The following is a 24,326-nucleotide window of genomic DNA, read 5'->3' as shown; positions in this document are numbered from 1 at the left end:
CTCCCCGTGTCCGCGTTGGCACATCCCTGAGTCACGTTCTCGCTCCTCTCCTTCAAAGTCAAGATTCCTAAACATGAAAACTGGGGAGGGGGAAGAATGAAAAAAAAAAAAAAAGGGAGAGCATCATCAGTGGAAGATGGGGTTTGAGCCCCGTTCGTGGGACCACCGCGGCAGAGAGGAGCTGGCTGGCGTGCCACCGTCCTCGCCGCTGCTCGTTTGCTCAGCATTGCCGGCCGAAGCACGGGAAAACCGTACGCGCGCGTCTCGTCACGCTCGCATGCGGTCCTTTACCTTTTTCCTCCCCAAATTCAGACTGTTTCTGTGTTCATAGGGAGAGTCTTCCACACGGTCGTTTTCGACATTTCATCCCAGATATTAATCTCGGAAGGATCGGTCCTGCAATAAATATTTTACATCGCAATCCGTGATTACGGGAACTGCTGCCGCCAAGTGCGTTAGCACCAGCAAGAGGACCAGGGGGGCCCGGGGAACCAAAGCTCAGCGTAAGCACCGGAGGTTTTGCTGGATGAGGAGTTGCGGGAGGCAAGCCTGTAGAACAACAGCTCCAGGCAAAGGCTCTTGCTGGCGTTTAGCCCTGGAGCGGGCTCCTAAGCCACTGCTGCTACAGGTCGTGCCTACACCACCTCTTTCTTAAATATGAGGATCTCCTGCTACCCTAAAGTCACTGATGATGCAAGTTTTGGGGGTTAAATGGGAGTTGTGCAGCCGCTCTGCGCAGGGGCAGAGCCCCGCCATCGCCTCCGGCAGCCCTGCCCAGAAATTTGATTTTCCCGCCGAGCGGACCGCTTTACCGAGGGACGCTCGATAAAGACGGTGCCAAACACCTTCAAACGAATCTTGCCGGGGGTCCTGGCGCTTGGTGGCACTTTACCTGTCGCTGCTTTGCTGTGGGATATCCAAGTCGCTGGTCTTCCCCACTTTCAGTTGAACCCAATTTGCAGCAGCAGCTTCCATCACCTTCTGGGACTCCTGACGGAAAAGGGACAAATCAAGTTCTCGGTCTTTAATCAAAGCGGAGATAAACTCAGCACCCAGTAAAGACGTTGCACGCTGTCCTCTCCTCCTGACCTGCGGCAGCTTTAGCTATTAGTGCAGCAGGGTGAAGACCTTTCACTCCAAATACTTTGGGGGGATTAAAAAACGCTATTATGAGTAAACCTTTCCGTAGTATTAATAATAATTAATAATAATAATCTTTATTATAGGACTCATTTTTAAAATTATACCTCTAGTCAAGTGTTAAGCTCACTGCTAATTTAGGATAAAAGGTTACGATGTGTGATCCAGGCTATTAGGATCTGTTTCTGTTTAGTTCTGATCTTGCCCCGACATTTAAAGACGAGCTGTGGCAGAAAGAGGCAATCTCACAGCCCGAGGGAGACGCCCGGCCCCGAGCACCCAGCAAGCTTCACCTCTTCTTCTTTGGCTTCATTTTTGGCATCGTCCAACTTCTTCTGCTTGCTTTCTGGCATAAGGTCATCCAGAAAGCTGAGCTCTTGCTTCGAGAAGCAGAAATCCATCACTTTCCGGACAAAAACGAGAGCCAAAACCTTCACAAATAAGAGGGAAGGTGCAGCGAGGTCAGAGATGATGCCACAGCTCGCTCCGACGCTACAAACACCCCGACGCCGAGCAGCACCGGCTCTTACCATCATGGGGAAGATGATGGCGGCACGCGACACCTTGATGGCCCAGAGCAGGACGAGGCAGATCAGCTGGATCATGGTGAAGCAATGCACCTTTCGCAAGGGGACGTGCCGCAGGTAGATGAAATCCGGCTGGTGTTTCGCCGGCATCCCAAACAGCTTCAAGCGATCGAAGAACTGTAAAATAACAGTGAGAAGTTTCTGGCCCCGGGGAGACGCGGAGGGAGTGTTCAGGATCTCACTTGCAATGAGAAATCCTGGATCCCACCGCGTTCCTCTGCGAGCAGCACCCAATTTTCCCTCCGCTCCATCTATAAACCGGCTTGCCCGCGAGAGCTGCCCACCGAACTGCAATTATTCCCCGTTATTCTGTTCTCAGCGTTTCTCAGCACGCTGAATCCCCCAGCAAGGATTTCCACCAGCCACAGAAATCGCCTTCCCTTCGCGCTGAATTCCCCCATTTTCCTGTAACCTGCCCTGAACTTGCCCGGTCCTCCCGGCCCTATACACCTCCTGTGCCTCCTCCAATCTTTTTCTTACACAAAATATTTTGATCGCTTGCTTTCGGAGAGGGGTTTTTCCCCCCATGCCACTGCTTTTTTTACCTGCTTCTATAGAGATGAAATACCAGGGACCCAACACGCTGTAAAAGAGGCCGTACCTGAATTCCTCTGAGCGACGACACACCCATGTAGAGAAAGACGCCATAAAGCACAGGCATTGGTATAAACTCCAAAAATAAATACAGAAATTAGTGCATTCTTGTTTTCAAATTGCATTTTCAGTATTACCGCTCTCTTCTACAGTCCCTGCCTAAAATTGCCTAAAGCCTTCCAGCTTCCAGAGGGTTAGAGAAGTGTCGCATTTTAACCATCAGAGATTTTGTGCGTGCGAATGATTTAATGCTCTGCTTTAGGCTGAGCTTTTGAGTTACACTTCATCAGAATAATCCTGTTTTCCAGAAAGGTTGGAGGAAAATAGGTGATTTCGCCCATGCTACCATATGCCGCGTTCTGCGACGGTAGAAAAACATTTGTACGTGTTCTTGTGGCAACACGCAAGAGCAGCGTGCCTCCTGTGAGCCTAGAGATGAGATTACTTTGTGGGAGGAACACGCAAGGAAGCCCACGGGGACGATTTCAGCGCGTTTAGCTACTGGGAACGGCTGTTCCGAGGCATCTGGGGGAACAAATTGCAACCGATAACATGCTGCCTGGTTGAAAGAGCAGAGGTACTGCTCTAAATACGCTTCATCGTAACCCATAAACACGGGTGGGCCTGAAAGACATCTGAAAATCCAAGCAGTTGGCTTGCTCGCTTGGCTCGAGCGTGCCAAACTGGGGTCTGAAGGGCTGGAAAGTGCAACCGAGGGTGGTTCCCACCACGGATCGAGCCCCAAGGTTTGGGATCACCTCCTCCTCTGCTCCACAGCTACTCAGGCCTGGAGAAAGGGGACTAGTTTTGCATAACCTCCAAAAAGCTCGCGGTTGTTGGGTGGTTTCCATTTTCCTCTTACCTTTAACACCGAAGTGAAGAAGACTGAGCAGCCCATGAGCACAAAGATCATCAAGCCAGTGACTCTCTGCTCTCGTATCCCCAGAAACTTGGGCTGTTCTCCTGGAGCTGAGCAGCCAGACTCTACTTTGAGGCTATTCACGTGGGTGATGGACAGGACGGTCGCAGCCACAAACCACGGCAGCCCCATCACGGAGCACACCCCCAGCATCACGGCCACCATGAAGAGGTCCAGGTGGTACCCGCATCCTTTCTGCGCGGAGCGAAACAAGAAACAGAGCATCTCACGGGACAAGAGCAAGGACAACGTCGCAAGTCAGACCCAAACAACCCTGTTTGAGCTCAAGTCGACGTCTTGAAAATTTAAAACACGAACTGGAAACAAATAAGGATGTATCCAGTCTTTGCGCAAGCACCTTGCATGACAATCCGGCAGCACTTCAGACAAAGTGGATTTGGGGAGTTTGTATCTACTTCTCAACAAAAAAAAACCACCTTACTATTTTTCATTCATAAAGACATTTCTACCACTTGCGAGTAAGATATGACTCTCAGTTATGCCTGGCAGCACATCAAAATGATTCGTTCCCCAGCTGCTGCTGACATTTTAAAACAAAAGCGTGCTTCTACAACGCTCTAAGCTTAATATGCTCCTCCGAAAGATTGCTCATCTGAACTCCCCTGTTGTCGTTTGCTCCCTGTGTCATCATTAAGCCAGGAGACCATCTTGCCACGCTGCCTGACGTTGTTCCAAACCAATGCCTTCACAAGGCATTTGGAATTGGAGCTTCTCCCCGTACCTGCAGCCCAGAGCGGGTTGCGGATGGGGTTGTCTCCTGCAGCCCCTTACCCTCAGCCTGTGCTCCTTCCTGTTCACGATAAGAGCCGTGATCTGCTGGTCCATGAATATCAAGATGGTGCAAAGCAGAGCTGGGATGAGCGCAGCCACCACCGTCCACCAAGGGTTGGGTCCTATGGGGTTGATGAACCACCCGCGGTCGTCTCTGGTAGGCTGCAACAAAGCACACACATCAGCCTCGTCTCCCAGCCCAGCTACTTCACCGGCTTGGATTTTCCCCTCCATCCCCGTGTCACAGCATCTCCCAGCCCTGGTTTCACGTCACCCCGGGGCTCAGCAGTGCCAGCATCCTCTTTGCAAGCACCTGTAGCTATTTCTCCTGCAGGTACCTAGTTTTGGGGCTGTCTTCTCATTTCCAGGAGGAAACGATGCACTTGGAGGTGGAGGAGGAGATGGTCACACCACCAGCATCTCCTCCAGACTCAGCCCTGTCCTGCCCCGGTGAAACCCGCTCCGTGCCACAACACCCCCCCTACCTTGAACGTATGGGGGATGTGGAGCTTCGGTGACGGGATCCCAGTCATGAAGTCAGTGAGCACCATGATGACGATGGTGAGGAAAACAGCAAAGTCACTTATTGTGGACCGCACCTGGGGCAAGAAACCAGAGCTGAAAGGGGCATCGCAAAGGGGGCCACAACATGAGATGGAAAAATGAGAGACATCAACAACATTAAGGCTGGTTAACAAAATCCCACCACTCTGAGGACATGCAGCCAAATCCCTTGGTTAGCTACTGTTGCTGTGCTTGTCTCTGTGAGAGCTGGTGTCAGACAAGAAAAAAAAAAAGAGTTTAATTAGGTGGAAGAGGGTTGTTTGAATTCAAACCTTAAGTAAAAAAAAATATTAAAAAATAAGGAAGCAGATGGCTGCCACTGCAGCCACGCTCACAGCTAAAATGGGAATAAGGCGCACTGAGGCATCGTATGTTCCTCAAAAGGAAGAAAAAGTGTCTTTTCCTATGGCAGCTCCTCATTTGAACCAACTTTCCCCTTGAGCATAATGCACAGAAGGTTAAAAAAAAAAAAAAAAAAAAAGGCAAATAAACCCACACAACTTTGGAAGACCTCTTTTCCCACTGCCTGAGCAAAATATCGCTCGGGGGCAGGTCGCGAGGCAGGTGGGAAACGCCACGGTCGTTTAGCACTCATGGAAACGAGGGAGGGACATCCAAGCTGCTGGAGAGTTTGGCCTTCAAGGTCAATGTTTCCCAGCTTGACCAAGCGGTGGCAAATACTGCTTAGCGCTCCGGGAAAGCCATTTTGGGAAATGAGTGTGGAGACTGCTGCCGGCCACCATCTTCTACCTACTCTGGTTGGGAAGTAACGGCTGCTTTTAAACTTCTTCAAGAAGCTCGACAGGACAAAGGTGGAGAAGAAGAGGATGCAGCACCAGAAGAGGACATTAGGCGCGTAGGGGCCATTGCGTCCACAGGCAGGTCCGTGAAACTCTCCATGCAAATACCGACATTCCTGGAGAAACAGAGCGTCAGGACACAAAGGTAGTGCACGTGCGGCAAGGAAACCTGGGATAACTCGGGGCTTTTGAGGATCTTGGTCCAAGATCCATGACCTTGTAACTGCTGCTGCTGCTGCTGCTGCTGACGGAGATTTATATTGAATGAGCAGCAGCTGAACAAGTGACACATCGAACCGCACAGAGGAGAGCGGAGAGGCGAGATGTGATGGGACACCATATCACAGACCCATGGCACATCCTCCGCTCGAATGGCAGGCAACCGTGGCTGAAGAAGACGCCAAGAGGGGAAGGAAACACTGGAAGTTCTTGGGGATAGAGAAAGAGGGAGCAGGGAAGGAGGGCTAAGACAACCGCGGAAGGCAAGGAGAAGAGACGAATCGTCCCTTCCCAGCGAAGGGCTCCCAGGACACGGCCAAGAGGGGATGAAGATGTCCTGAAGAGCCTCCCATCCTATGCCTGGGCTTTGCTTCCAGCAACAGCAGCCCGAGAGGCTGCTCAGACGTGCAAATTTATGCATGGACCTACAGACAGTGCTGAGTAAGCAAGCAAGGACTGGAGTTCTTAGGAACCAAGTAAGGAAGCTAAGGACTACCTTCAAGCAGGAACTTAAGTCCTCCAACTTCTACAAGAATCAAACCACCCACTTAACCTTGCTCCTGGTCAGAAAAATTGTCCTGCGACAGGGTCAAGGAGGACAGTTATTACCCACGATGTTGGGGGGACAAGGTGGACTCTCCTTCCCAGGACCAAGCGGGTTAAAACCACACGTTAGATTTAAAGAATGCCTTTGCAGAGCAGCACTAGCACAGTCTGAAGCCCCTCATCACCCGAAGGGCTCTGACTTTTGCAAAATGTGAACGCCCCTGGACCCCACGGCCGCGGAAGTAGTGGCTTGGGGCACTTACAGTCACCGTGAGGTTTTCCCAGGCGATGCCAGACACGTTGATCTCGTTGCTCTCCCAGAAACGCAGGGTTGCGTTGCTGGGATGGCTTGGTGCCTCACACTTACAGCTGGGAGGAGAAAAGCCAAGACGAGGGTGAGGGAAAGGCAATGGAGGTGCAGCCCTGAGCTCCTGCCAAGGGGCAGCAGCCTTTTAGGAGGAAAAAAAAAACTCACTAGTAGACGGTGAGGAAGTCGAGTTTGCTGTGCATGTGCACAGGGTAGGTCTCTCGCAGGTGACTCAGCTTCTCCAGAGCCTCGTAGATGAAGATGATGCAGATGAGGGAGGCGAAGGCTTCTTCGGTGAAGCGGGTGATGTAGCACACCAAACAGCTGGCGTCGGTGGCCACCAGCACTATGCAGAAGAAGGCAGTCCACAGCCCGATGCAGGCCCGCAGAGAGAGATAGGAGAGCGTGTACTCCCTGGGAAACCAAAATCAAACAAAGGCTGGAAAGGCCAGGAAGAGGCGCCGAGCCGTGCCTTCCTTCGGGGAAAATCACGAGCAATTTAGGAGCACGTCAAGGCTGCAGGTGGTAAATGCACTTTCCATGTCCTACTACAGACAGCCTTGGGGCTGCGGTGCAGGGTGCGGACCTGCAGGAGGAGAGGCCAATTATTTCATGATTGTTATTTAACAATTAGCTTGTGTTAAGGCCTTGGAGGCTAATTGAGGTCAGGGCCCTTTGTGGAAGGTGGTGTCCTCCCACATCACCCCCATGCCCTAACACCAAAACCCCGGCTGATTTTGCACCCAGTCACCTGCTACCAGCAAGCTGGGGCTGAAGAATAAATTGAATTGCAATCAGGGTGTCTCATCTCACATCAAACTCATCACAACACAAGGATCCCCATCCTTATGGCTTCTCCTCTTCCTGCTTCATTTTAACCCTAAAAACCCCAAACAACCTCATCCATCCTTCAGAGACCAAGGGCTCTTGCACCATCACATACTAAAGCAGCAGCGTGCAACGTCTGCGACACAGAAAACAACTGAAATCTAACAACTCTCACTGAGAAAAAGACGAGAAAAACCTCTTTTCTCCACCAGTGCCTCCTGAAGGCTCTCGCGGCACTCGGCCACGGCAGCCGGCCTTACTTGCAGAATTTGTAGAGGATCTTTTCGAACACGAGGACGGGTCCAGTGCTGCCGAGGATGGTGAGAGGTTGGCCAGCAAAGAGGGAATACACCACGCCGGTCATGGATGCGCCCAGCAGTGACTCCATGGCACTCTGTCCAGGGAAGAGGCAGCGGCGAGGAAATAAATCAATGGGAAAAAGAAGAAAAAACCCAAAGCAAATTCACTGCAGCGAAGATTTTGCATGAGTTTTGCGCTCCCCCACGCCACCCAAGAGAGCTGCTCACGATGTGGCCGTCGGTCGCCTCCCCCAGCAGTCCCCCGAAGGTGATGACAGGGGACATGCAGGCACAGAAGAGGAAGAGGAAGGACGCCAGACACTGCAGGCTCAGACCATCCCGAAAGTCGCTCCAGAACCACGGGGCTTTGCGCTTCACGTCCAGGATCAAACCTCCAAAGAGCCTGGAGGAAGGAAAAACAAATAGACTGTTTCCCTGCAAGACCACACAGAGGGGTTTTTGCTGCAGAAGGACAAGCCCAAGCAGACAGTAACCTTCATTGCTAACCAGCAGCAGTCTCCTTCGGCCGTTTTATACCCGGCAGAAACCAAGCAAGCACAAAAAACCCCTCCAACAAAAAGAAAAAGGACCAAACCTGAAAGCCCATCCCCTCTTACTGCAACTGTCCCTTGCTTGGAGAAGCAGCAGAGCTCTCCCTGGAGGTATTTACACAGCTGCTTCCACCCCAAATCAAGAAAATCTGTCTGCAGTGGTGCTGTGGCTGAGCCCAGCTGCCCAGATCTCACCTGCCCAGCCCAGGGGACCGAGCTGGTAATGTGAAGCCCCTTCACTGAACCAACTAACCCCAGAAAACTGCTAAAAGGGAAGGTGCACGCTCCGATTCTAGAGGCAAAGAGAAAAAAAAAAAACAAACAACAAACCCCACAAACTATTAAAGCTCACACCTTCCCGTGCGCTCCAGTTCAGGACCACTGTGTTTCTCTGGCTTGCTGTGAGAAGCACTGTCATCGAGAGCTCCTGGCATCTTCCTTTTTCCCTGTTAAAAAGGAAATAAGCCAAAGCTATGGATTCGTAACCACTGGCTTGTTGGGCTTCTGGTCTGGGTATGTGACTGCGTCAAACTGGGACCTGGTGAATCTGGGTCCCAGAACAGCATCCCCGGCCGGCCGGCCGCCGGCCTGCCCGTCCCCCTCGCGCCTCCCTCCGCCGCAGCACCCACCTGCGAAGGGACGTTTTTCGGGGGCTCGATTCGGATCGATGGATCCCATTCTCCTGGCAGCAAGACCGTGACCTGATCCAGAAACTCGTCGATGCCGGCCACGAGGTCAGCCCGGTTCTCGGCTTTATAGGCAACGTCACGGAAAACCTGCCGACAGGAGACAACCTGCTCAGAGGACAACCCATCTCCGATGTCCTAAGCACTACGGTAAGCTCCTGGCTAAATGCAAGATCATTTTCCCCAAATTTCCTGCTTGTAATGGCAGGAAATATTCCCCCAAATGGAAAAATCTGTCCATCACGGTACTTGTAATCATCTCCTCCACGAGGTCCCCATCCCTCATGGCACACCATACCCTTTTGCTTAAAGCGGGGAAGTTTCACTGGCCCTGGCAATGCCACCACTGGGGACAGGGTGCTGGGGACCCCGGGGAGGTGCAGGATGCACACCGGGTGGGATTTCAACCTCCAAGAGGTGGGGTGATACAAATCCGTGCGTTTGCTTCGGCGTGTGAACGAGGGGTGGGCTATCTGGAGAGCTGTGGGCAGTTGGGAAGCAAATCCTCTTCCTCACTACTGCAGAGAGCTGAAGAAAACCAAAAATGACCCGGAATTCTCTCTTCTCGCACCTCATCCGTCATGATAGTAGCCATGGACCTGCCGATCTCATGGTACTGATGGGCTTTGCCTTCTGGTCCAAGCAAAACAAACAGGAACCTGGGCAAGAAAAACACAATGAGCGAGAAGAACGTGTCCTTGCTCAAAGGACACCCAAGGAAATCCCTGGGAGCCCCCAGCCCCGAGCGCAGCTCCAGAGGGGACACGTAGGCTCACCGACTCCGCCAGGAATTTGAAATTCACCAAAACCGATGGCAAATTTAATTTTTGGGCCAATTTTCATTAAAATTGGCCAAGGGGTTTGAAAGACACAGCAGGGAAGGGATGCGAGTGGGAGAAATGTCCTCGCTCCCCCTGCCCTTGTTCCCTTGGGACGCCAAACTGATGCATGCACCTTGATGTTCTTTCGTTGGGTGGGGGTTTTTTGAAATAAAATCTTTGTGCTTCTCGTTCAGACCTTGTTGGGATGGGAACTTCCGTCATGCCCGAGAGGAGGACAGCCGGGGTCAGGCGGACAAATGCCACGATGGGCTGGCGAAGGAAATCCAGCTCTCCTACGAGCACGTTGGATGCTTCAGCCCCGGTGGGAATTTTCTTCATGAAATGCAGCTGCGCCTAGGCACAACAAGCGATTTTCAGGCAAATACCCCAAAAGCAAAGCCCTCAGCACTCTGCAGCCAAATTTGCAAGACCAAATCTGGCCCTAAAGGCATAAGATAGCTACGAGCGTCTCACCTTGCTTAAGTCCATCGCGTTGCTCTCGTGGTTCACCCCATTTTTAGCTTCTGCAGTGGTAGGAGAAGGATGCGGGGTGAGTGTTTGGGCTGGTAGGAAAAAGAAAGACACTCAGAAAGACGGACAAGGAGCAATTGGGATGCTTCTCCTCTGCCAGGACAAGTCGAATGGGACCAGAGCCCTGCAGGAACCCTCACCTGGCTTGTCAAGGAGGTGCAGGTCTGACTGCTTCTTGCTCACATCAGCAAACGAGCGGACGATGGGAAGAAGGTTGTTTCTTTTCTTCTCATTCTGATGGTGATGCTTCTTCAGTAGGACTTCTCGAACTTTTGCCCGCACGTGCTCGTCAAACTCCGTGGACCGGTCTTGCGGGCCCAGGATCGTATCTGGGGATGGCAAAGGGAAACGAAGCCGTCAGAGCAGAAACCCCCCCAGGTCCCAAGCCCCGAAGCCCCCGGGGGAAGGCTGTGCCACGCAGGATCCCCTGACACAGGCCCAGCCTTGCTTAGCAAGACATTTTAATACAGTTCAGCCTTTGCAGCGAAAGCAAGAAGTTTCTTTTGCTAAAAAACACGAGCAAAGTGCTTATTCATCACTTTGCTAAGATAATTATTTCCCATTCGAAATAATGCAATTTTCTTGCCCCGTCTGGCCTTTCTGTCTGACTCTACACATTCAAAAAAAAAAATGGAAAAAACACACCAGAAAAAGCTGGTGTGACTGTTGCACGCCCAGCCTGCATCCAAAACCAACTTAAAAACACAGCGGGGTTTCTGGAAAAGGACGCGCCGTTGGGGCAGGGTTTGATTCGGGAGCAGAGGGCACCGCGGCAAACCGAGCTCGGCCGTTCCCGCAGAGACGCGGCGCCCGCGGTACCTGCAATCTCTTCGATGCTGTTGGCACAAATGTCCAGCAGCACCGTCCCGTTGATGATGCAACTCCTCAGCTCAGAGAGGCTGTGCAAGGACAGCGTGGCCACGTAGGGCTTGCTCCAGCGCTCGCCGCCGTCTTCCACGTCCTCCTCAAACTTCAGCCACCTGCGGACATCAGGCGCGATCAGCCCCATTGCGAGGAAACGGCCTCAGCTCCGCAACCCCTTTAACAGAGCTACAGGGCGGCGAGAGAAGGCTCCTCGCATCGGCACCTGCAAAAGCTTTGCCAAAGTCCCGGAGAGCGGAAAGCAGAGCCCGCGGGCACTGCCGGCGAGGGGACTCCTCTCCCACCACGGCCGGCAGCGGGGATTTACCTTGCCGTTTCCTTCCACTCGGCATCTTCACCCTCTTTCACGCAGATCTCATCCAGCTCGGTGAACAAGTCATGGGGAACGTGCTGCTCGTCCTCCTCGGTCCCGAGGATGAACTGCACTCGCTGGGACGGAGTGTCTGGGGGCAGAAGGCAAAGCCCCGTCCCGTTACCGTGCCCGAATACGGCCCGTCACGCTCATAGGCAAAGCGGGCATCGATCGGCACCATAAACATCGGGCTGGCCCCTCTGCCCTGGCTCTGTCCAGGCTTGCACAGAGCCCCAGAGAAGGAGAAGCATCTAATCCACCTCTGCATAAGGATGGGCATCTTCCCTTCCCCACAGTTCCATTTTTAAAGCCAGGATCCCTCTGAGGAAGGCGAGCCTAAATCCTTTATGCATTTAACTGTCTTAAAAAAAAATAAAAAAAAAAAAAAAGAGAAGAAAGAGGAAAGTTTGGGAAAAGAGAGAGGGTCCTGCTAAATGATGCCGCTTTCCCTCGGAGGAACAGCAAGCCACTCAAACCGGCACGGGGACCTGCTTGCAGAAGACCCCAGCACCCACGTAGCCCCGAGGAGTTCAGTGAACGCTGCGGCGGGACTTACAGTGGTAGCCCTGCTCCGTCGGGGCAGAGTCCTTCTCCCGTTCCTGTTCCCGATGCTTCTGGCTGTGGGGACGGTGATGCCGGTGGCTTTGCCTCACCAGCGGCATCCGCACGCCCACGTACAGGGTCCGGTGGCCTGCGAAAAAGCGGCGTTTGCATCGTTCTCGATACCGCGGAGACGCTTGACGCAGATGCCGCAATTAAATCAGTGCAGCCACCCCAGGAGGAAACACCAACTTCTCTTAATTTTCTTTTAACTGGATCCCTGAACGTCACAGACCTGCCCTTTTTTCCCAAGCCTATTTTACTCAAACTTTGCAACGAGAGAGCAACAACAAGTGATGGCTCCCGATCATCTAAAATGCCAAGCAAGGGACGTCGCAGGGACTTTGTGCGACGGGAAAAGGCGCTGGGCTGGCAGCTCCTCTACCGGGATCTCAGCAGAGACTCACCTTCCAACTCCTCCTTCTCATAGTGAATATTGACGACGTTGCTCGTTCTTCCTTGGTCAATCACTGCCTCTTCGTCATCTCCCTGTTTAGAAATGAGAAGGGAAAAGTTGCGCAGAGCTCCCTTACGTCCTCCCGGCCATCGTCCACCCCCGCGTCCACCCAAATCCACAAGCATCACGCCTCCGCGTGCCTCCTCCTCCAGGCACAGCCCTAAAAGCACGGACTTGGAGGAGGTTTCTCTTCCCATAACCCAATAAAACAGCCCGTAGCATCGTTCAAACACAAAAAAAAACCCCAAAAAAACCCTCCGAGATTTGCACCCAGTTGCTCGATTTCTGAAACCGAAGTTTGAAGAAGAGCAAAACACCAAGAAAACTTGGGGAACTGTCAGGGCTGTTGGACGAAATTCAAGAAGCAAGAGCTACACCGGGCACTGGGAAACAGCCCAAAAGAACCAAACCCATAATTTAAAATAAAACTTCAAACGCCGCGCTGGCATATGCTGCCCGTCGTACTAATGATGATGCATTAATCACAAAGACTTAATTAAAAAAAAAAAACCAACAAACCCAAAGCCAGAGAATAAATAACTTGTTACGATTTAACCTGCAAACACTAACGTGAAGTCTGCTTTTTATCCCCCAAATTCCTGCTTCGACTGAACAGCATCACCTGCCACCGCGCGGCAGCGATGCTCGGGAAAGGCACCGGTTAATTTAACGAACAAGAGGAAGAAACGCTCCTGTCTGGAAACGAGTTTGCTGGTCCCCGAGTATTAATTTCAGAGCCGACCTGTTGCTAACTCCCCGCCAGCTCCCGGGACTCGCCCACGTAACCCGGCAGCCGGATTATCACGCGCCCGTGGCTTTCCTGTCCTCTCTCCGATGACGGCCTCCGCCACCCTCCGTCCCCTCTTAGCAAAAATGCATCCTGCTCCCCTTTGGTTTTGCCAAAAAAAAAAAATCCCCAAAAAAAACAACCCCAAGAAACTCCAAACCCCAAGCCGGGAAAAGGTATGGGATGAAAGGGCTAATAAAATCGCTTTAAATTGCAATTTAAAAAAAAAATTACTGTTTAAAGAAAAAAATCGTGGTTTCAAAAAAAAATCGCAGTTTTAAAAAAAAAAAAAAATCGCGATTTAAACGAAATCACAAGCTCGAGCGCATTAGGTGGGTGTTGGAGTGGGAATACACGGGGCGGTTTGGGAGTCAAACACCCCGCGGGTGACACGGGGAAAGTCTCCGTCTCTCTTAGAAACCGTTTTGCCCCCGTACTCCGACCAACGACGCTGAACCTGCCGCCGGGAGCCCTCCCCGGCACAAAGCATCTCCCCCCTCCGCATCCCTCTGCGCTCCGGGGAAATGCCGACGGGATTTCGGGGAGAGGTTTCCAACTGTTTGGGGCGGGGTGGGGGGGCATCGGGGACGTTGGGCCCCTCGGCAGAGCCCCTACCTGTAACTCTTCCAGCAGCGTCATTTTGTAACCCTCGTCCTGGCTCATCCTGACGTCGGTCAGCGGTTTTGGGGTTTTGGGGATCAATCAAGGGGGGTTAGACCCCCCCCAGGACACCGCAGTAACCCTCACCGAGAGGAGCTCAGTGTCGCCCGCTGTGTACCAACTCCAGGTACACAAAAAGTGACCGTTTCTTGGAATCGGAATCTTGGGCATGGGCGGTTATTTAAAGCCACGCAACCCCAAAACTCATCCTGCTTGGAAAACTTAGTGGATGGGGAGAAACCAGCTCTGTTTTGAACCAAACCTACCCGGAAGAGAGAAATGGGGTGTAAACACCGGGGTGAAAGGCATAAGCGGCGTTTTGGTGTGTTTCACAGCACAAGCTGCCAAAATACGAGTGAGGCGCAAACCCTTGGGAAAATACCCGTTACGGGGCGGCTCAGATCCCCCGCTGCTTTTATATTATTAAGTTTTAAAGCTTCAGGAGCAAACGTGGGAGGAAACGGGACAAGTGGGGACCTCCAGGTCCGTGGCGAGATGCTCCGAGCATCTCATCGCCCTTCCCCGGCCACCACAGCATCCCCAAAATCGCAGCGAGCCTCACACGGAGATGCCACCAAAGAAATTAAACCAGAGCAATGAAAGTGCGTGGTGACAGGCAAACAAAAGCCAAAGTTTCAGCAAATGAGGGGGGGTGGGGGGTGGCATTTTACTCCCCCTGAACTGCTAAGGCATCCAGCAAAGATAAAAAATGTACAACTCTAATTAATCTTTGAGTCTGCCGCTTCTTCCTCCTCACGGGGAGGACTCCTCTCATCGTTCCCCTGCTCCTACATGGAGCCTCTCCCACGGGCTACAGTCCTTCACGAACTGCTCCAGCGTGGTCTCTCCCACGGGGTGCAGACCTTCAGGAGCAAACTGCTCCAGCGTGGGTCCCCCACGGGGTCACAAGTCCTGCCAGCAAACCTGCTCCGGCGTGGGCTCCTCTCTCCACGGGTCCACAGGTCCTGCCAGCAACTTGATCCAGCGTGGGCTTCCCACGGGCCACGGCCTCCTTCAGGTCCCTCCACCTGCTCCGGCGTGGGGTCCTCCACGGGCTGCAGGTGGAATCTCTGCACCCCCTCATCCTTCCTCCACGGGCTGCAGGGGGAATCTCTACACCCCCTCATCCTTCCTCCACGGGCTGCAGGTGGAATCTCTGCACCCCCTCATCCTTCCTCCATGGGCTGCAGGGGGAATCTCTGCACCCCCTCATCCTTCCTCCATGGGCTGCAGGGGGAATCTCTGCACCCCCTCATCCTTCCTCCATGGGCTGCAGGGGGACAGCCTGCTTCACCATGGCCTTCACCACGGGCTGCAGGGGGATCTCTGCTCCGGTGCCTGGAGCACCTCCTGCCCCTCCTTCTGCACTGACCTGGGTGTCTGCAGAGTTTCTTACAGCTTCTCACTCCTCTCTCCCGCTGCAAAAGCTCTCTCTAACTGGTTTTTTTTTCCTTCTTAAATATGTTCTCACAGAGGCGCTGATTGGCTCGGCCTTGGCCAGGGGCGGGTCCATCTTGGAGCCGGCTGCCATTGGCTCTGTCAGACACAGGGGAAGCTTCTGGCAGCTTCTCACAGAAGCCACCCCTGTAGCCTCCCTGCTACCAAAACCTTGCCACACAAACCCAACACAAGAGTTTATAATTTGGATATGAAAAATGTATAGTACACGCATTGTAAAATTTAAATATCTGAGAATTACATACTATCTGCACATATAACATTCAAAGGTTTATCTCAAACAAGGAATCGTTAGGACTGCCTTTTTAACAATCACGCACAGATCTTAGTGGGTTTCTTTCATGTTACTACAAAAAACACATGGCAACATCATAATCATTGCTCACAATTTACACAAAGCTCTCATTTCCCCACGGTGTTAAATTCAAACATGTTTATTCTGAGCACCCGCTCCATATACTTTCTAAAACAGGGAATCAAGAAAGTAGGCCAAAACTGCTTTGGCCTGCAAGGAATTAAGCTTAACCTAAAAACAGGCCCTGAACCTCACAGTACTATATCATCTTCAAACCTCCTCCTTGCCCCTCTCCAATTTGTAGGCTTGATATTTTTCAGTAGTGGCACAAACACCTGCACAGTTAATTCAAGCCGAATGACAATATATTTGGTTTTCTTCATTATCTTTTGAGACAGGTCAAGAGTATTCTGTAGAGCCCTCCATTAGAACAACTCTTCTGAAATACCTGATTACCATCTTTACACTACATGCACTTTCAGCCACACTGACTCACAAACTCCAAATGACACCCAGTGCTTTTGGGTAGGAGCTGGAGCTCCCAGTGTTCCATCCCATTGCTCTGGTTATGTGATGGGCCACCCTGTGTCATCTCCAGTCAGTATAATTAACCACTAAACTATTCAACACTCTTACTAAGAGGACAATGGCTATCATTTCAGTATGACTAACCTTGTAAAGAGAAGCCCCGTTCTCTGTATATCTGACAAAGAGAGAATTCCCGTCCTTCAAATCTGTTTCTGCTCTTTACAAGCAGAGCCAATGCTCTGAAGAGCAGAAACAAAAGCCAGAAGAGGAAACAGAAGTAAACTTGCAGACATGCTTGAGAGTGGCCTAAAAACATCTACTCTGGTATCTAGTAGGTGAAGATCAGACCTTTTGGTTACTAAATCCTCTCTCTGCGTTGCATTTACTTCTCTCCTGCTCTGTTGCAATCAATGACTGCATTTTTAATACAAAAGCAGATAACAAAACGGGACGTGATGAGCATGAATGAAAACATAGAGGATGTTTTTCATGTTTGACCAGATTAAAAAAACCTTCAAGACCTCAAGAGGACCTTCTGCCTCATATCACCCTAAAACGAGCAGGTCTGCTATCCGTAAATGTGCCTAACAAGGACAATATTTCTGATATCTCTGGAGAGAAAAAAATTAGCTGTGCAACCTCAGACAGTAACTTCTTTCACAAAAATATCTGCTTAGCCACATAAGACAAAGAATCTGCCATCTCAAATGCAAATCCCTCAGATTAGGAAAAACAAACAAACCACAAAACCAAACCAACAATAAAACAGAAGATCCTCAGACTACAAAGCATCCCCATCCAAAAATTTAACATCTTTTACAATATTTTACATTTTTAGCAACAGGGCAAAGGGCCTGGTCACGTCTGGAATTTTTCTTAGCAAAGTGCAAGTAAGCAGTGTACTTGTCAGGATAGTGAGTACAGGCAGTCAACCTCCTCTGAGGCCTCTGTAGTAGACCCTTAACGTAGTCGTATATCCTAGAAGAGATTCGACAATTTTCTGCTTTTCCTCACTGATGCTTCAGGGAAGGTTTCATGAAACACGTGAGCTAATTAAGAACAGCTCAATGATTCCAAAAAGCAAGCGCCATTTCTTATACGAACCTGTACCTAATATAACCCCTCACCGAAAAGATTCCATTTATTAGTCTAATTACAGATTATTTACTAATCTGTGGTCAACTTTAGACAGACTCTGCAGGGTCATGAAAGTTGTCCTCAGGAAGTGTGCAACAAGGTCTCTAATTTGCAGTCACCAAAGATCAGCTTCCTCCCATCAGGAGACCTTGCTGTGCCTGGAGCTCTGCATCACCTGGGAATGATGCAAGCCTGATGACAACTTGTCATTTGGTGCTCCAGACATTCCAGCTGCATTATTCTCTTTACAATGACTCCTCTAAGCCAGAAGAGAGTAATCACTGCAAGGGGTTGCCAGAGATGGAAAAAGAAACTGGGTACAGTGTTGACATGAGAGTATCTACAAACAGAAATAACCAGGGGTACCTAAGAAGTGAGCTCCTTGGAACAGAACTAGAGACTCTTAAAATCAAGTATTACTTCAAAGAATGAACGAGGCAAGTAAGATTGCACTGCTCTTTCAAAAAGAAGAGGAAAAAACCCCACCAGACGGCTAGTATGAAGAAAGAGCACTTGTGGGCTAATAACAGCTCCTATTACACCCAAAGCTCAGCACTGCATTACTTCCCTAAGCAGAGGCGCACAGAGAAGCCATTCTAAAGCTACAATTAGACAATCACATTGGGTTGAAGCGGGTACCGCAATGTAAATGTTACAATTACACTAACATGAAAATTAATCACCAGCACATTACTGGCAAATTATTAGCATGCACAAATCCTTCTGAATTTCCCAGCTTTGATTTTTAGACTGGGCACACAGCTTAGTTAAAAGAATCTGCTTGAGTGAACAGATTTTAAAGTCTCCGAAGGATATGTCTTACACCAAATTACAATATCAATGCTGCTGCTTCTCATTATGTTTTCAAATGAAATATGGCTTCGCAATTTAATGTAAACACGAGAAATGTTTTCACTGTGAAAAAACCCCTCAGTATTTCACCAAGATACGCAAGTGCTACGCTACATGAATGTGTAAGCATTAAAAAATAATACAGCAGACGTTATTTCAGTGGACAGACTTTTTTAAAGTTACTTTTTTTAAACAACACAAATTTCTAACAGTCTCCTGTTTAACTGCTCCACTCATTTTTCTACCCTTCACTGCTCAGTAACAGCTTCTTCCATAGGCTTTAAAAACAATAATTCAACGAGCTTCAAGGTCTTCATCTTTCCCCCATTGTCAACTTGCTGCACAGCTATTATTCACATAGCTGAAGATACTAACCAAGATTGCAATCTGAATCACAGTCTGTTAACAGCGCAACTTATCTCAACGTTGACTCACGTTTACATTAGTGACAAGAAGCATAATATGCAATTGTTTTTACATCATTCCTATTCTTCTACTATTCAAAGAACATCCAACAAACCTCCGGAGCCTTGAGAGAAGATGGAAACAGAGGCTGTTCCCTGTGAATCCTACTAAAAATCCACAAGGATATCTAAGCAGATTAAAGCCCTCAAAACTAAGCAGTAAAACTCATTTCTAACCAGATGATGGGTAAGACAATCATGCGAGAGCACCACTCTGCCTCTTGGAAAAGCAGAAAGGTGGATCTTCTGAAAACAAGGCCTTGTTTCTCAGCTTGATTGTAAACACCATGAAGTTTCCTGTTTATACCACCTCCCATAAGGTGGGAGATCTAAACATAGCATCTAAAAGGAAAACCTCTTAGTTTCTCTTTCACCCTCTTCTTCACCCACCCTACCCCTAACAAAGCATGAGGAAGAAGCCACATCAGCGATCAAGGCAGCAACCTTCAACTGAAACCATGCCAGTAACAGCCATAGCATCATAAATACATAGTACCTCAACGTGCCAAACAGCACAACTTAGAATACCATTTGAAGAGGGTTTTTTTCTCCTATGGCTTTTGTTTGTATGGGGGTTTTTTTTTAATGGAACCTAAGTGACAAATAGCTTCAAAAAAAGGCAAGAAAAAGAGACTTTTCCTGCCTTTACAGACCTGCACAGAGCTTGAGTCATACTTGCATCTTTCACATTTGGATCTGTAGTCAGGCTCCTGATGAGAACTGTAATCATCTGTAATGGTCTGTGCTGCACAAGACTTGCCAGTGCAACAGAAGGTTCGAATGAAGGATCTGTAATGGTTGAACATGACAAAGTGTAAGAAACTAAAAAGAAAGCCCCATAGAAAAAATAGGCTTTATCTTCTCTCCTACGACTTCACTATAATTGCAAAGTTTTGAGACAAGTCTATGCTCCATCTAACGTTCTATCATTACAAAGCAAAACAAAATTGAAAAGCGTCAACGGATGAAGGCGCTGAATTACAAACGCCTTTCATTCACCTAATATCCATGCAAGAAAGTGACAATCTGCCAACTTCCTCCTCCATCATCAACAGAACTGAGAAGTGGGGGTTTTTTTAATCTAAAAAGCACCACCATACAATTGTTTATCATACTTGATGTTAAGGATCCAACACAGCTGATAATTCCCACATCCTATCTCAACAACTGCCTGCTAACCATGCCAGTTATAGCAATATATAATGTTATAACGTTAAGTTGCCCAGCTGCCTCAACAGCAAAGGCGCTTTCCAATCTGAGCTAATACAGTCCTTCACAGATTTTTTTGAGGTCAGAAAGGACCTGTTTACAATCGCATCGACATTACTCAGACAGCAAATCCTTCTTATGATACCCACGTTTTGTATCTTCTTTACATATATATCCCAGTTTCGTAGACTAAACAGTTCCAAGACCTAAGCTACCCCTCTGGAGGGAGCAAGAGGAAGAGCAGCTTTTGGTATTGAATTGTACTTTTTCCTAACAGGACACTCCAGCTCTGCTCCAGTATATCATTTAAAGCGTTGCAACAGGAGTTTTTCCAAAAACCATGCTGCTCTGCAGGTAAATAAATCACCATTTCCCCTGTAGCTCTTCTTGGGCGGGGGTTGGGGAGAAGAGAAGAAAAGGCTTTGCTTTCTCCATGGCCAAAAAGTTGCTTTTCAGTATCTGGGCAGGAAGCAACAGTTCCAAGGCAATGTCTGCAAAGCGACCGATGCTAGCAGTATAACTTTTCCTTTCTGTTGGCAAACCTGCCGCTCTCCTCAAGTCCCCACATTACTCTACACCCCTCCCACCACCACCACCACCACCCCTCGGCCACATTTCCCAGCAGGCAGTACTCACCGGCGGTGGAGATGACAGCGAAGAGTTCCTGCAGGGAGGGCAGCAGCATGTCGGGCTCGGCCTTCCAGACGCTCCGCAGCAGCCCGCTGACCTGTGTCACCTGCGAGACGGAGAGGTGCAGCTCGGCCTCCCGGCTGCCCTGGCTCGGGAATGGTTTTACTCCTCCTTGGCAACAAGTACAGTATGGCCTGAATTAGTGGCCTCAGCCTCCTCCACAAGCTTCTTCAGCAAGATGTGAGGGGACCAGGTTGGGCAGTGGGTGCTCACGTAACAGGAGCCCTCTTCATCTGCAGCCACTTGAGCCTGAAGCTCCTCAGCAGCCTTCTGTCAGAAGTCATCCTGCTCGGCCCGTGCCAGCAAAGCTCCAGCAGGCTCTCCCATTTCTCCAGCTCTCTGCTGAGGGAACGACGTCCTACACAGTTCCTCAGGGGAGCTTTAGATGTGCAGTGGCACTCGAGCATTGATCAGCTGATGGATGCTCTGCAGTTTCCTGGCTCGCTCCTGCAGCTGCTTGCTAAGGAGATGCAGCTCTTCTGCTGGAGCTTCTCCACCTCCTCCCGCACTTCAGGAGAGCTTCCCTTCCTCAGAAGACAGTTCTCCTCTTGAAGGGCACGGCACCGCCTCTCCAGGTCTTTCAGGGCGCTCTGGAGGCAGGCGTTCTGCTCCAGCAGCCTGCTGTGACTGCTCCCAAGCAGCCAGTCCTCCTGATTCTCTGATTCGGTCTGAACGCCCACCTCTGCCACAGACCACCCGCTGCCGGCACTTCCTTGTGGCGGGGAGTGCAAGCTGTGCGGCGCCAAGTCTTGCCCCACAGCCTCGAGCAAAACCTCCACGCCGCTTCCTTCCTCCTGGAGGCCAGCGTGGCAGGAGGGAGATGCTGTGAGGCTCTCCAAAGAGCAGGGCCCGATGGTCCCAGTGCCCAGGAGGGTCTGCAGGCGCTGCCAGGCCGTAGCCTTGGCCCTGGCCTCCGTGCAGGAAGCAGGCTGCTGGCCCTTGAACCACTCCAAGATGTAAGTTTGGAAGAGTCTCCTCTGTCGCAGCAGCTCGTCTTGCAGGTGGAGGATGCGGGCAGCCTGCTCGCCATTGGTGTCCCAGCGCAGCTTGCCGAGGACGTCCTGGAGCTTCCCGTGGGCCCGGCTGCTGCTCCAGGCTCCTCTCACCACCTCCTTGGCCAGCTGCTGCTGCAGGTCCCGTGCCTGACGGATGGCGTCGCCACGCTGCTGCTGCAGCATCCCCTGCACCTCGCGCAGCTCAGCCTCCTTTGAGCGCAGCAGCTGGCAGATCTGCGCCGCCCGCTGCCGCTGGTTCAGCTCCCGCAGCCGCTGGAGCTCCCGTGCCTGCTGCTGCTCCCATTTGGAGTGCAGCTGTTCGGCCAGGAGCCGCTGCTCCCGCTCCCTCTCAGCAGCTGCTGCCTCCCTTGACCACGCAGGTGCGCAGACAGCGTCTGCAATGAGCCAAGGGTGGGCGAGTATGGCCTTAGATACGTGTCCTGGTGCTGAGCTCACCAAGGAGGGCTGGGGACACGGTGGCCTTGTAAGGTGTGTCCTGGTGCTGAGCTCACCAAGGAGTGCTGTGCTGATCACCAAGCATCCGCGTGTTCCTTGAGACAGTGTTTGATATGCACGCAGTACTAAAAGGTTGTGAAGGTGAATGGGCATGAAAGAAACAGGAAAACTGCCCGTCCAGTGGAGCTCTGCAGGAGGATGGAGCTGTACATGGCAGGAGGTGATACAAGTGGGATTAGCACGGAGAAAAGGTTTTGTAAGGAAGGCTGTTGTGCCAGGGAGTTCCCTGACTTCACCCAGCTACAGAAACCGGGACGAGGCAGTGTGCTGAAGTGATGGGGAGAAGGGTCCTGGGGTAAAAGAGTGTAGATGACAGAAGGTTGGAGAGATTTGGGTGGCAGAGATTTGAGGTAGTCCTTTCAAGGGCTGAGCAGGCTGAGATTTGCTGCCGAGGAAGAATAAAGCTGCTCTCAAGGATGTTTTGGAATTAGTGTTACTATCACTGGTAACAGCAACAGGACAGTGCTGTAAGGGTGAGGCGTGGTGGACGCCTTGCTTATGAGGATGTGATGAGAGATGTGTCAGAAGCCTTGCTGAAGTCAAGGTAGACAACATCCATTGCTCTCCCTTCATCCACCTACCCAATCGTGCCATCATAAAAGGCAGTCAGATTGGTCAGGCAGGATTTCCCCTTGGTGAATCCATGTTGACCACTCCGGATAAGACAGGTAGACTCCCTTCCAAAAGTATACAGCAGTACAGCTGCATTTTTCAGCCATTTTGTGACATTAGGATTGCATTTGCACAGTCCCCATGCAAAATGCTTGGGGTAGAATTTGCTGAAGCGTTACAGCTTGTTGAATTCTGCTCCCACTGAAGAAAGACCCCCACTAATTTCAGCAGCAGCAGAATTTGGACAATTTGGAAAGCTTTGCGAAAAACATTGCCTCTCATTTGAGAACGTTCAAATTCTCCCTTATTATACCGGAGGATTTGAAACAGCTTTCATTTTACAGGGTTCTTCAGGTGTTTTTATAGGAGAAGAACTGGCTGAAGTGAGGACTTGACAAGAGAAGGACAATGGAAGGAGTCAGTGGGCACTGACCCACTGATTTTCCACTGAGGAGTAGGAAAACATTGGATTTTGGTTGTTCGGATGAGCTGCATCCAACCTTTCTCTTTTTCCTTGGAAGAGCTGAATGTTTCCTGTCAAAGGTAATAGGACTGCCTCCTACTATGTCCCTCCAGAACATGTGGGTGGGCAGGGGGGGAGAGGGAGACGGGGGCAGAGGGGTGGAAGGGGGAAGACGGGCCCCAGGCCTGGGCCAGGGGCTGCTCGGCCTCAGGACAGGCCCCACGGGCACCATGGTGAAGCTGGGCCTGGCTGCCAGGGGAGCCCGCCTTCCTCTCACACTGGGCTTGGCCGGCATAGGTTGGGAGGACTGTCAGTCTCCTCCGCTAAGGTGACGCTGCTCTGGATTGATCCCCTGGGCTGTCACTCTGCCCTGGTTCGGGGCCTGCCCCTCCCTGTGGTGCTGCTCTCACTGATTGGCTGTCTGAGGGGTCACTCCCCCACAGTGCCCGCCCTTCCCTCTGGTGATCTTTCCTCTGATTGGTTGCCTGGCACTTCCCCCTTGCTCCTCCCATCAAACAATGGGTCAGACAGCTCATCAATCACGGGACTTGGGTGGGCATTGCCAGGGGACTGGCTCTGCCTTGAGGGTTTAGGCCCTAAGAATGAAACTGTGGGCGCTCCCAAAAGGCTGTGGGTAATAAAAGACAGGTTTGGGCCCTAAAAATGAGCATTTTGGCCCTGGAAAGGAGGCTTTGGGCACTGAGAAGGGTGGGCTACATGCTACAAATAACGCTTTGGACCCTGGAAACCAGGGGAACCTCTTGGTTCCGACGTGAGCTGGCTTTGGTGCCCAGTAACTGCCCCATTCTCTGTATATTTGACAAAGAGAGAATTCCCATCCTTCAAATCTGTTTCTGCTCTTTACAAGCAGAGTCAATGCTCTGAAGAGCAGAAACAAAAGCCAGAAGAGGAAACAGAAGTAAACTTGCAGACATGCTTGAGAGTGGCCTAAAAACATCTACTCTGGTATCCAGTAGCTGAAGATTAGACCTTTTGGTTACTAAATCCTCTCTCTGTGTTGCATTTACTTCTCTCCTGCTCTGTTGCAATCAATGACTGCATTTTTAATACAAAAGCAGATAACAATACGGGACGTGATGAGCATGAATGAAAACATAGAGGATGTTTTTCGTGTTTGACCAGATTAAAAAAACCTTCAAGACCTCAAGAGGACCTTCTGCCTCA

The 24,326-nt window shown here is 50.7% G+C and overlaps 1 protein-coding gene across 1 annotated transcript; it reads right to left on the bottom strand.

The window, feature by feature from the left end:
- Window positions 1-308: 308 nt before the first annotated feature.
- LOC129200981 (electroneutral sodium bicarbonate exchanger 1-like) lies at window positions 309-13,925 on the bottom strand. Its single transcript, XM_054812218.1, has 24 exons — window positions 13,878-13,925; window positions 12,426-12,507; window positions 11,975-12,109; window positions 11,374-11,509; window positions 11,004-11,164; window positions 10,325-10,513; window positions 10,128-10,216; window positions 9,850-10,007; window positions 9,404-9,491; window positions 8,776-8,922; window positions 8,501-8,592; window positions 7,824-7,998; window positions 7,557-7,690; window positions 6,637-6,882; window positions 6,425-6,530; window positions 5,351-5,512; window positions 4,518-4,631; window positions 4,033-4,194; window positions 3,184-3,435; window positions 2,329-2,397; window positions 1,671-1,844; window positions 1,434-1,571; window positions 893-990; window positions 309-396 (listed from the first exon to the last, which is right to left on the bottom strand). Exons 1-24 carry the CDS (start codon window positions 13,923-13,925, stop codon window positions 309-311), a joined length of 3,243 nt encoding a protein of 1,080 aa, XP_054668193.1.
- Window positions 13,926-24,326: the final 10,401 nt, after the last annotated feature.

Source organism: Grus americana, unplaced genomic scaffold (assembly GCF_028858705.1).
Source record: "Grus americana isolate bGruAme1 unplaced genomic scaffold, bGruAme1.mat scaffold_735, whole genome shotgun sequence".
Taxonomy (NCBI): domain Eukaryota; kingdom Metazoa; phylum Chordata; class Aves; order Gruiformes; family Gruidae; genus Grus; species Grus americana.
Note: the sequence above shows the minus strand (reverse complement) of the source record. Positions and strands in the feature narration are given on the sequence as shown.